Below are 12,808 nucleotides of genomic sequence, written 5' to 3'. Positions count from 1 at the left end.
AAAATACTTTGAGATTGTATTTATTAAACAGTTTTTTTATGTTCAACTTTCAAAGAATCATCACCAGGCATGAGTGAGGGGGTACTCATGGTTTGACCAAAAGCATCAGGGGGTACAGGAACTGGCTCAAAGGGAGAAGATTGGTCCCCTTTTCTGTGTTAGCGCGTCTTCTTTCAGGTTTTCTAAAAAATACAACAAACTTGACTCTGGGATTATTCCTAAAGATGTTTAAAGCTCCTGTGAGGAGCTTTTTCTGCTCTGGAAAGGGTTGAAAGTTAAGTTAGTTCTTGTGCTTCTCTTTGGGCTACTAAAACAGGATGAATCATTAGTTAGAAAATGTATCATCATGATATTAATTATTTCTAATTATTTTGAAATATTTTTAATTATTAGGAGGGAGTAGGCAGTGAAAAAGCCTTTGTTTACATTTTCTAAGCTATAGATATAAGGCGATCAATCAATTAATCAATCAAATAGTCAAACTTTATTTTTATAGCACTTTCTTACAGGACTTTGAAATACTAAGTGCTTTACAAAAAAAATAAAAAATAAATAAATAAGTAAAATAAAATAACAAGAAGTGGGATAAAAAGCTAAAAACTGCATAATTGAATAAAGTGAAAACATAAGACCCCAGCAAAAATAAATAAAATAAAATAAAATAAAAAATAAATGAATAAAAGTAGAAAATGCTCAAAAATACCAGAGGGTAAGATAAGTAAATGTGTAAATACATAAATAAATACAATTATATAACAATATAAAATAAAAGTTGGATTAATAATATGCTAAAATGAGAAAGTGTAACATCAGGTGTTAAGTAAAATCAGCTAAAATAGGATAATAAAAGGAAAAGCATTAATCAAAAAATAATATTTCAATTAAAAAATCTGAACTGAAATATAGAAATAAAACAAAATAAAAGGTTTAAAATAAGTTAAAATATGAAATAAAATAATAATTAATACAATCAGCTAAAAGCCAGATTAAAAAGGTAGGTCTTGAGTTTTCTTTTCAAAATATGAGCAGTAGGTGGCGCTCTCAGGTCTTCAGGTAGACTGATCCACAGACGGGGGTTGTAATAACAGAAAGAAGCTTCAAATCAACAAAGAGTTCAGCCCTTTGTCCACAGGGGGCGCCAACACTGGCCCAAACCTGAAGTTCCTCCCAGGAGCTTTAACAGAGCTTTAAACGCTTCTTTATGAACGAAAACTCCTGATAAAATAATTTTAATCAGTTTGTTTCCAAAGTAGACGGAGGCCTTTGTGAAATGTAATAATTGATCTGTTAATTCACCAAACCCCATGTTCTGTGAACTATGAGTCAACGAGAGGTGCTTGTTAAAAAAAAAAAAAGGTGGGCAGCGCTCTTCAACAAAACCTCACAGCTTTAATTATGCTTCACAAATGATTCTGCTGCGATCGAATCACTGATGCAGGGAGAAAAATAAAAAGCATCATAAATTATTTCTCAGCTCAAATATGTTTTGTTTTTCACGTCAGACTCATCTGAATAATAACGGCACATTATTACTGGACATTTGGTCTCTCATCGGAGGCTTCATTTATCAGCCCTTTGTCATCAGCAGACATGATTTCTTTGCTGAGACACTGTGGTATTATAAAACCCCGCATAATTAGCTTTATCAGGATTCATCACTACGCCTCTGGTTGCCCTTTGTGATGGTGCAATAAATTATCCCCTCTGATCCTGTACCCTTTAATAAACAATTTGGATGAATGTCTGGGCAGCCAATTTATAGGCATTAATTTTCATTAGAGGAATCAAGCAGCTCCTGGAATAACACCTGTGGCTGGAGACGAGGAGACGAGGAGGAGGAGGAGCAGATCTGTCCACGTGCACAACGCAGCGAGCTTTTTAAAGAACAGACGTCTGTGAGCTCTTATCTTTGACCTTTTTTTTAATTACAACCATTCAGCAGATTTAGCTTTTTATTCTGAGGGGGGAAAGTTCACCTTTTGTTGTTTATTTCATGTCGGACATCGAGGCTAACCAGATCATTGCTGCAGAAATAAAGCTGTGATCTTTCTCAGAGGAAAATATCCCTATGAGTGAGAAATCAGAGACATTTTTTGTTGAGGAAAGTGGTTATATCTGTCTCCTCAGGCAGTTTGTGTGAGCGTTCTGGGTGGATAGTGCAAGAAATCAAAATCTAAAATTGAAATAAGAGTCAGAAAGTTAGTCTTGGTGTCATGGTTTGGTTTCTCATCTGTGTTCAGGTGTATCTTGAGTTCCTTTGAGTTTATTCTTTGTGATTCTTGTCTTGAGTTTCTGCGTTTCCTGTGTTAAGGAAAACAAAGAGGTGGAGGACCCAAATGTAACAAAAAAGTTTTAATATAACTTAACTTAAAGTCCAAAAAATTATTACAAAATGAATTCATAACCTTTACACTGCAAAAAACTGAAATCTTATTGTAGTAACTTTTTCTGGTGCTTCGGGCCTCCTGGCTGGCTCGCCACTTAATGACGTGGCTTGTCTTAAATGAGAATCACTCCTTGTCCTCCTGACTGACTGCTTACTAACTGTGTGATCTAAAGTCCTGCTGCTGGCGTGAAGAAGACGGGAAGTTCAAGGAGGAGATGAGAGATCAGGCTGCTTCAGTCCAACACTTTTTTCAAAGCAAATCTGAATAATGGAGTCGACGCAATGATGTCTCACAGTCAAAACCACAAAATTAGTCATCAGTCTCTGCCTTTTTATACCCCTGGGGTGTTGCATGTAGTCCCTCTATGGATAAAAGACTCTCTGTCCCTGGGCTGGTCCAGATCTTGGTCAGGAACAGCTGAAAGCCTAAATCTAGGAGTCCTGGTAGGATGGAGCCTTCTCCAGTTGACAGTCCGGCTCCAGTTGTCAAAGGAGCAAAGGTTAGCTCCTGCTCTGGCTTCTGCATGTGCTGCAGACTTCTCTGGCCTAAAAATCCTCAACATTATCAAGTTTTTTTGTCTTAATTTAAGGAAAAATTGTTTTATTATACTCGATATGAGCCACAGTCAAATCATCAGCCCAGAAAAATGTTTTGTTTCAAGTTATTTACAGACAAAAATTAGGTCTGAATTGTGGTAACAAGTAAAAAAAATCTGCAAATGGAACAAAAAAATTCTCAAAAATTTGCTTGAAACTAGAACAAGACTTTTTTTCTGGACTGGTCAGGCGCTAATGCCGCGGCCACACCAAACGCAAACTCGCAAATTTATTTGCGCGAATTGGCTGTAACGCGCCGTGTGAGCGCCTGAGTCTGGACGCTGGACTATTTTGACAAGCTGAGGGGCAAACGCCAGTTCAATATGTTCAACTCGAGCGAATTTGCGTCTACCGCCCAAATGCCCAAGCGCTCTAGAAGCGCAAACGCCCCAAACGCGCCACGCGAATTGGCGTCTAAATGCATCTTTGCATTGACTTTGTATGTAATCTCGCTGCAAATTCGTGTTTGGTGTGGCCGTACCATAACAGCTCATCTCAGCTGTGATCAGGTGCAAAACAGGAGCAAAGAGCTCAGAGCTGCAGGACTTTGTGTGTTTATTATCTTGAACATCATCAGCCCAGTTTGTAGATCAGATCCTGAGACTGAGCTGATATTTAGGTAAATTAGGGATGCGTGATATATCGGTATCAACATCGGTATCAGCTGATGTATAAAAGAGGGACAGTATTTACTCATTAGCTGCCGCCATTTTCAGAGCATCTCGAAGGAACTTTCAAGACCCAAGAAATCTTGTTTCCTCTGACTATATCAACACCAAAACCACCTAAGAGGAGTGGACAAGGAAAACAAGTTTGAAAATAAAGGGAGGTATTGGCCATAACAGCAATATTAACACTGGATACCGGTATCAGATGAAATGTACATATCGGTGCATCCCAAGGGTAAATGTTGCTCAGTTGTTGCTGCTGTCAGTCCACTCTCAGAACGTAAAATCTGCTGGTTGCTCAAAAAAACAACAAAACCAACATTCTGGTGTTTAATCTCAGTTTGTTCATGTTTTCGTCCTAATTTCAGGTTCATTATGTTGTAGAAAATAACCGTTGATGTTTTGTGTTTTGTCAGTAACGTGTCGTGGAACAGCCTGGCCATCCCGGACACCCACTGCTCCCCTGACGGAGAGGGCTACCAGTGTCCTCTGGGCTTCAAGTGCATGGACCTGGAGGAGCTGGGCCTGAGCCGACAGGAGCTGGGCTACAGCGGCTTCAACGAGCTGGGTAGAGTAAAAGTCATCCAGAGACACATTAATGCTCCAAACACGTGAAGGAAGAGCGGAGAGCGTCTTGCATATCACAGCTTTTAGCGTGGCTGTGTCGCTGCTTATCAGCTGAACAGAGCTCCAATCCAGTGTCAGCGCACAGAGCACAGAGCGCCGTCCCTAATCCTCAGATAGCTGTGAAGGAGAAGCAGAGCTTCACGGTAAACAGGACTTTAGAGGACGTTACAGACTGGAGCAGGAAACCTGAATCCTCCATACGAGCGGATCATCCTGTCCCACAGCTTCCTCACACAGATACAGTAATTCAGCCGTTCATTCAGCCGTTCATTCAGCCGTTCATTCAGCGCTCATCACTGTGAAACGATGAGTTTAGAGCCATGATATCATGTGCTCATATTTCTGACTGTCAGCTGTCCGTCAGCTGCTCTGAACCTGACGCGGCGTGATGCGTCCGTCCTGATCTAATCGCCTTTTAAAAGTACAGACAGCTCATTTGCAGAGAGCCGTGAGTTTCATTCTGTGGTTTGGCTGCTGCTCAGTATTTTGGTTAATTAACTACATCTGACCAAATTTGTCAGTGACAGGGACAAAGACACGCATTAAAGATAATTTCATCAGATTAATGAGGCTGCCGGGGAGTTGGAGCTCTTCGTCATGTCGGTGCAGAGAGGAACGGAGCTAAGAGAAGTATTTTTCACCCTGTGCGCTGTCTGATTTAAAGAGTCTGATACTGATGCGTACTTTCATCCCTCTTGTTTTTAGGAACCAGCATCTTCACGGTGTACGAGGCGGCGTCACAGGAAGGCTGGGTGTTCCTCATGTACCGAGCCATCGACAGCTTCCCGCGCTGGCGCTCCTACTTCTACTTCATCACGCTCATTTTCTTCCTGGCGTGGCTCGTCAAGGTTAGATCCAGCCCTTCTCTGTCTTTGCTGCACTTTTCAAAACGCTCCCGGCGCCCCTGGCACGGCCGCGGGCGAGCGCTGAACACATAAAAGGTTTCGGTTAATTGACATAACCTAATCTTTCACCTACAGACATTACCATTTCCCCTTGTTAGTCGAATGTTCCCCCGCTAATGAGAAAACCAGTGTCGTGTCATGGATACGGAGGAAGTCAAGAGGCAGACCGTCACTTGCTCATTTATTTTTAATTGTCACAGCGCTCTTTCTCTCGTTATGGCCTCTCTGTTTCAGAACGTCTTCATCGCAGTCATCATCGAGACGTTTGCAGAGATCCGGGTTCAGTTCCAGCAGATGTGGGGGTCGAGGAGCAGCACCACCTCCACGGCTACGACGCAGGTAACCGCTGCTGACTCCAGCTGACTGGATAACACGATGTGTGCTCCTTAAATACCTGCTCCTCTAAAAGGAGGTGCTGCAGAATCTGTCCAATCATCAGGGCTCAGAGCATCAATGTTGCATGAATTCAGAAAATCAAAGGAACGAACACAAACACTTTTTGACAGGATGACTTTCTAAAGCTTTGCAGGAGTGCAGCATCATCAATAAATACCTCCACTATCATCAAAACTGGCCCCACACAGCAGCAGACGTCTGCTTTTTAATCAGCTCTGAGCTTCAGTCCAGGAACAAGATGGAAGAGACAAAAATCTGATATTTTTCAGTTTTAAGAAAGCAGAAGAGGCAGATTGATTCATTAAACTGATAACGCTCAGGTCGTGTGATTATTACCGAACGCTGGCTGTAAGTGCTGCTCTCTGCACCAGCGCTGAAACTATTCCTCGAATAAGACGAGTTCCTCAGTTACAAAAGATCGTAAAGGATTTTCATCATGCACGCAAAGAAAGAAGAAGGAGGGTGTCACCAACTTCACTTCTTTGTTGCTTTAGTTGGCGACTTTAGACCCCTCTGGTGATCTTTTCTAAAAAAACAAAAACAAATCTAGCATATTATCTTAAGTTTGGATTTTAGGATGAAACGCAAAATTATTATTGCGTTTTGGCCTCTTATTTACAGAAAATCTAAACTAACAAAAAAGGGGGAAAAAAATCAAACAAAAAATCAAGAATCAACCAAAAAAGTTGATATTTAGTTTTTAAACACACTGACTGTTTATGACACGTTTTCTTTCTCCTACCATGGCATCCCTCTCTCCTTCAGTGTCCACGACAATCACATGCAAATGACTCGTTAAATAAGGCGATGACATCATTTAGGGACTTATTTGATCTGTGAGAACGCAGCGCTGTAGAGAGAAGAAGATGAACGATAAAAACAGAATAGATAGGGATGTAGAATATATCGCTATCGGTATCGGTATCGGCTGACACTTCCGCATTAGGCCATTATCAGAGCGATCTTTCAAGACCCAAAGAGTCGTGTTTTCTCTGTCTTTGTAAACACCAAAACTACCTAAGAAGAGTGGACTCTCTTCTCTCTTCCTGTTTTTGATCCAAAAAACAGACAAAACAAACTATTTTGATCACGTTTGTCCTTGGCACTCCATCCAATGATCCTCTTAATGATCGTCTATTCTCACGATTGCGCTGCTCTTTCTCTCTGAACTACCTCCACACATTATCTGTTGATTTCTTTTTACCAATATTGACATTGGTAAATATCAGTTATCGGCCATAACAGCAATATTTATATCTTATTTTCATTTTCATACCGGTGAAAATGCAAACTTTTGAAAACGGTCCTTTCTGTGTAAACACTAGGGATGGGTACCCAATTAGTGACTTTGTTAGGTACTGACCAAATTCTGTCAAAAGTACTGGCTACAGATTCACATAAAATCAAAAGGTACCATGTTTAGGAACCTAACTGCATCCTTTAGTGTCACTTTTTCTGGTCCCAAACCCTGATAAAGGCAGATGGTTTATATTAACATTAAAAAAAATCTCCCCAAAAACTAAACTAACAAAGGAAGAAAAATAATAAATCAAACAAAAAATCAAGAATCAACCTGAGAAAACGGATTTTTTGTTCTAAACACATTAACAGTGAGTTATTACATGTTTTCTGTCTCTCCTAAGATGTTATTCCTCTCTCCTTTAGCATCCACGACAATCACATGTGACTTATTTAATCTGTGAAAACGCAGCGCTGTAGAGAGATCAAAATGAACAAATAAACAACAAAAACAGAGTAGAACTAGCTGGGCAGGGCCCTGTTCTACGAAGCAAGTTCAGTCTAGCGAGATAGCCTTGGAGCTACCACGCTGGACTGAGCGCGGTAGCCGGCAATCTCGCTACACGGTTTTACGACGCTGGTTATCAACCTCATAAGTGGATCCAGCAAGGCAATGAGCGCGTGCACACTATAAGGCGGAGCCCGCTGCATCTGACCAATCACGAACATGGAGCAGTCTGGAGTGTCAGAGCAGGCGGAGAGAGAAGGACCGCATACTTCACTCAGAAGGAGCAGGAGGTGATCATGAGGAAGTTTGACGAGCTGAAACATGTAATTAACGTTAAAAGCAACACCGTCGCTGCTGCTAAAGCACGGAAGGAGTGCTGGCAGAAAATTGCTGACAGTCTAAATGCGTAAGTGTAGTGGTGTAGTGCAAACAAAATCTTTTGTGCCATTATCATCCTGAAATAGCACTGTTCACCATGCACTTTTACTGTAACATGCAACATATCTAATTTAGTTCTTACATGAATTTATTCATTTGTTCATTCCTATCGTGTTTACATTTTTTGTGTGACATGTAGCCCACATGAGCCCTACATGAATTCCTGTCACAATTTTAATACGGGCAATAAAATATTGTCATGGAACAGAAGTGTTGGCACTGAAGATCTTATTACGGCAATGAGAGTTCTTCATTCCCTTTAACTACCTGTAGAAAGTGTCATGTACTACCAACCCCTCCCTGGAAAACTGGTAACTTTCATAAAGGTGGTCATCAGAAAAAGAGAGTGGGTCTGGCTCGGTCCATGGGATCCTCTAAGAACGGACAAGCCATTTTTTCGTGAGGGCTCATTGGTCAGTGGGCGGGGTTTTAATAGTCCGCGAGTTCAATCTGGAACCTAACCTGCCCCGGAGCAGGTTAGCCGTTCAGTGTATGTTGCCATGGAGACTCGCCTCGCTGAGGAGTGATCCAGTGTCGTAGAACAGGGAATCCGAAACCTATCCTCAAAGCTACCTCGCTAGGCAGTAATCCTGCTTCGTAGAACAGGGCCCAGGTGTCAAGTTTAGCTCACAGGTCATTAATGGATCAATGTCAAATATCTTTAAAAAAAAACCAAACTATCCGATTACTCGATTACTCAATTAATCAATTACTCGATTACTCGATTAATCGATTACTCGATTAATCAGTTACTCGATTACTCAATTAATCGATGGAGTTTTCAGTAGATTATTGAATCCTCAAACACTGGATAACTACTTCACTTCAGGCCTGCCAGAGGCCTTTAAGTCCTCCTCTCTGCCCCTTTGGGATGTTTTTCCTTCATCTCCTGGAGTTTGGGAACAGACCGTCCTGCAGTGCAGCTATAGAAGCAGGAAAAACCAAACGCATGTGGTGAAAGTCTGGGGAAGCACTTTAGGTGGAAGCTTCTGGGTCTTTAAGGGACTGTGGAAAAAGACTCAGAAAGAGGAGGCTGGGTCCTGCCAACGCTTGGTCTGTCCTGAGCCATCTAGTCCTCGTGTAACCTCAGGCAGAGGTTTGTAATCCAGGCAATAAGTCGAGCAAGTTATAGGAAAGTTTATTTTACGAGCACAGCCTGACTCTGCTCCTGTTTTAATAGAAAGTCTCACAAAGAGCATGAAAGCAGCTCCAGGTCGCATCTCTGTTCTTCCTGCTCGTCCTCTCTCAGCTGTTCACTCCAAACTGGTTTAACTTTCCAGCCCATTAGAGGTGGTTTACCCGTCTCTTTGGAGACAACAATTTTTCTTTTCAGGAGATAAGAAACAGACTGACAGGGAGAAAAGTTCAGGAGCAGCAAACTGTTGTGGCACAGAGTGAGCCGAGCCTGGAGGGACGCTCTTTGATTCAGCAGTCAGTCGGTCTGTGTTCAAACTGTCCTCAAAGGTCACGAGCTCTGGGCAGCGACCGAAATGTGATCAGAGATACCGGTCGCCAAAAGACGTGAGGAGGGAGCTGCTCGTTCCTGGTGCTGAAAGCAAAGATTTCAGGTCGTTTTGGCACCTTGTGAGGATGCTCCCACCCACTGTGAGTCTGTTATTCTGGGAATAACTGTGTGGAGACCCTGGGGCAGACCCAGATCATCCTCCCTGGATCCTCCTGGAAGAGAGGAGGAGGTGAACGGCTTTGAGGAAGAATATTAGTTGGTCTATATGAGTTTTAAACCACTTAGAATAACAAAACAACAACAAATGAGTCACAGGATCGTTGCCGCTGAACGTTCCTCGTGCTAGAAGAAATAAAAAGTAAGATTTAAAGATTTAAAGGAGAGAAAGTTTTTTATTTAATCCAGAAGTGATGTGAGAAAAAGCAAAGCCAAACTCTTGGACTCTTTTCACTAATGTGTGCCGTTTCTCTCCATAATTAAGTCGAGACGGCTCCGACCGATTTGTGTTGGTGATTTTTATCGACTTGACATTTTTCGAGTTTGAACATTTAGTTATCTTACAAATGGCCTTTCAGGTGTGAAAGCAGGTCTGTCTCTGGCTCTTTCTCCGCGACAGACATTTGATTACCTCTTTCACTCTTTCACCAGACGACTGCGGATTGACAAAGAGGGTCAGGAGGAGAGTTCAGGGCAGAGAAACAGAAAAAAGACACGTTAGATATCAGGTTACAAAATTTTCCAGAAGAAGAAGGACAAAATGACATCAGATTGGAGGATGCATGGGTTTATTTGTGTTTAGCATCAGTTTGGTTAATTGAAAAGACAAATATCTGTCATTAACAAACATAACGAGGTTCGTCTGACAAACATTTATCTGTACTGTGAGCTTTTCCTCCTCCGTCCTCAAACGATGCATCTTTAAAACTCCAAACGCTGAAATCTCGTTCCTTCAGTCATGACGGAAACAGGCTGCTGCCAGCGGCGTGCAAACATCACTGTAACCTTGAAAACAATTAACCTTTCTTCATATTATCAAAATTAATTGTAATCACATCGCCATGCCCCAATCTTTATCTTAGAGCGGGAAAACTAATTAGCTATGGTGCAGCACTGAGCCGTCAATCACAGGGGCTGAAACAATATCTGCTCCACGCTCCCCAGAGAGGACGGCTGGTGTCAGGGGCCCCCGGGGGACACAAACCATGAACCATGGCACCGTCTTTAATCCCTGACTTTGCCAAACCGGCCCCAGATCAGGGAATATTTTAGAGGAGATGGAGCTGGAGAGAGCTGCTGTAGATTTAGTGGGAATAAATCTGCACCCTATAAACCAAATACAGCCTTTTTAAATCTTAAATCTTATTTTACTCCTGAGCAGCTGGGCTCAAACGTCACCATTGAGCTAAAAATTTCCATCATTTGTAACATGATACCTGCAAAATCTGCAACATTCCCAGCAGCTGGTGGTTGTCTGCAGCGTGTTAGCATCATTTTTGATGCTCTTTAGTAACCTAGCATTAGCAGTTAGCTCTGTGCATCGCCACCGTCTCACTGAGCCGCTAACGTTTTGGATTTCCAGTCATGTTAATAACCTAGCCATGGTGAGGTTATGGCTGCACTTTGCAGGAAAACGGGGGAAAATGTGGTTACAAAAACAAACCATAACCTTTAGAAAATGGAGCATCTTTAGTGGGGATGGAGCAATTATTGTCTGAGCTGATTATTGGCGCAGATATTCTGCATTTTGTGGCATATCCGCATCAGCCTTTTTTAAACTAACGGCCAATAAAATGATTTAAAACTGTGATATTTTAGCTCTGATGCAGCTGACCCTCTGTCTGCAGTCATTACTCTGTCTCCAGCATTGTCCCACCCACACCACCACGTGATTGGTTCCTGCAGAGCCATGGCTCAGGTCACAGCCAATCAGCAGTGAAAGCTGTGCATGCACAGTGCTCACACTCACTGCGGGGAGCAGAAAAGGGTTTTGATGATTGGAGAAACTCCAGAGAGGAGATAAATGTTTTTGAAGGCGAGTTTTTACATATCCTAGTTTTTAAGTTTTGCTTAAAAACATTTAAATGAAGTTAAATGTTGGAGTTTGTATCTTTCAAAACTTCAACACTAGTATTTTCACGTTTACTGCAAGTGAATATCGGCTCCAAATATCGGTATCAGCCCTGAAAAAAACATATCCGTCCATCTGTAATCTTTCACAGCAAACTAAGCTTAAACCTTTACTCTCTTTATCTTGCTGTTGCATAGATTAATTTTTGAGACGTGTTTTTAACGATTAAGCTTTCGTAAGCTCCATGTTTTGGAAGAATTACCATCATTGATAAGTGGAGCAGCGGTCTTGTGCGTTTTAACATCTCTGTTGTGGCTTTGCTTCCGTTTTTATTTCTGATATTAACTCCTGAGGCCTGCACGCTGTATTTAGTATCCTCCATGCTGTGTGTGTGTGTGTGTGTGTGTGAGAAAGAGTGTGTGTGTGAGAAAGAGTGTGTGTGGGTAGGAAGCTGTGAGTGTGACGCCCTGTGCCTTTTTATCTCATTCTTTTCCAGGCCACAGATGTTTTCTGAATCTGTAGCCAAAGGGTGGACCATGTGTGTGTGTGTGTGTGTGTGTGTGTGTGTGTGTGTGTGTGTGTGTGTGTGTCTGTAGCACTTTAAATTGTGTGTAAGGATTTTCGTGCCCCTCATGTGGTGTCCTTGTGCCACAGATGTTCCACGAAGATGCTGCTGGGGGATGGCAGCTTGTGGCTGTGGACGTCAACAAACCACATGGCCGAGCGCCCGCCTGCCTCCAGGTAAACACACACACACACACACACACACACACACACACACACACACACACACACACACACACACACCGCGTAATTAATATGCTGCTGATGCTGCTGCTGCTGAGTGTTTCTACATCCACTATAGAGCTGTGACTGTAGCAAAATTGTTTGTGTGTGAGTGTGTAACTACATCCGCAAATACGTGAACTAATCAATAAAAACTTAAACGTATCTACAAATGTGTAAACAGATTAACAAATGGGTAAAATATTTTCAAATGTGTGCCAAAATCCACAAAAGTGTCCACAAATTTGTGCATGCATTTGTGGATTTGTGCAAAAATTATGTAGTTTTGTCATTTATAGATTCATGCACAAATTTGTAGATTTCTGCACTCACATTTGTAGATTTGTGGACACACATTTATAGTTTGCACACACATTTGTAGATTTGTGCACACATTTGTAGATTTGCGCACACATTTGTAGATTTGTGCACACATTTGTAGATTTATACACACACATTTGTAGATTTGTGAAGAAACATTTGAAGATTTGTGCACACACATTTATAGTTTGCACACAAATTTGTAGATTTGTGCACACATTTGTAGATTTGTGCACACATTTGTAGATTTGTGCACACATTTGTAGATTTATACACACACATTTGTAGATTTGTGAAGACATTTGTAGATTTGTGAAACATTTGGACATTTGTGCACACATTTGTAGATTTGTGCACACATTTGTAGATTTGTGAAGAAACATTTGAAGATTTGTGCACACACA

General features: G+C 41.6%; 1 protein-coding gene across 1 annotated transcript in view; it reads left to right on the top strand.

The window, feature by feature from the left end:
* The window catches only part of nalcn (sodium leak channel, non-selective), a 95,710-nt gene that overhangs the window by 16,407 nt on the left and 66,495 nt on the right, over window positions 1-12,808 (top strand). Inside the window, exons 9-12 of the mRNA XM_074694564.1 lie at window positions 4,068-4,219; window positions 4,984-5,126; window positions 5,418-5,522; window positions 11,952-12,038. Coding sequence (XP_074550665.1) covers window positions 4,068-4,219; window positions 4,984-5,126; window positions 5,418-5,522; window positions 11,952-12,038 — 487 coding nt within the window. The remainder of the gene's footprint in view (window positions 1-4,067; window positions 4,220-4,983; window positions 5,127-5,417; window positions 5,523-11,951; window positions 12,039-12,808) is intronic.

The sequence above is a fragment of the Halichoeres trimaculatus genome, unplaced genomic scaffold, assembly GCF_033239565.1.
Source record: "Halichoeres trimaculatus isolate MK-OKI-2021-1 unplaced genomic scaffold, fHalTri1.1 fHalTri1_scaffold_19, whole genome shotgun sequence".
Taxonomy (NCBI): Eukaryota; Metazoa; Chordata; class Actinopteri; order Labriformes; family Labridae; genus Halichoeres; species Halichoeres trimaculatus.
The sequence above is the reverse complement of the archived record's forward strand: the minus strand, read 5'-3'. Positions and strand labels throughout refer to the sequence as shown.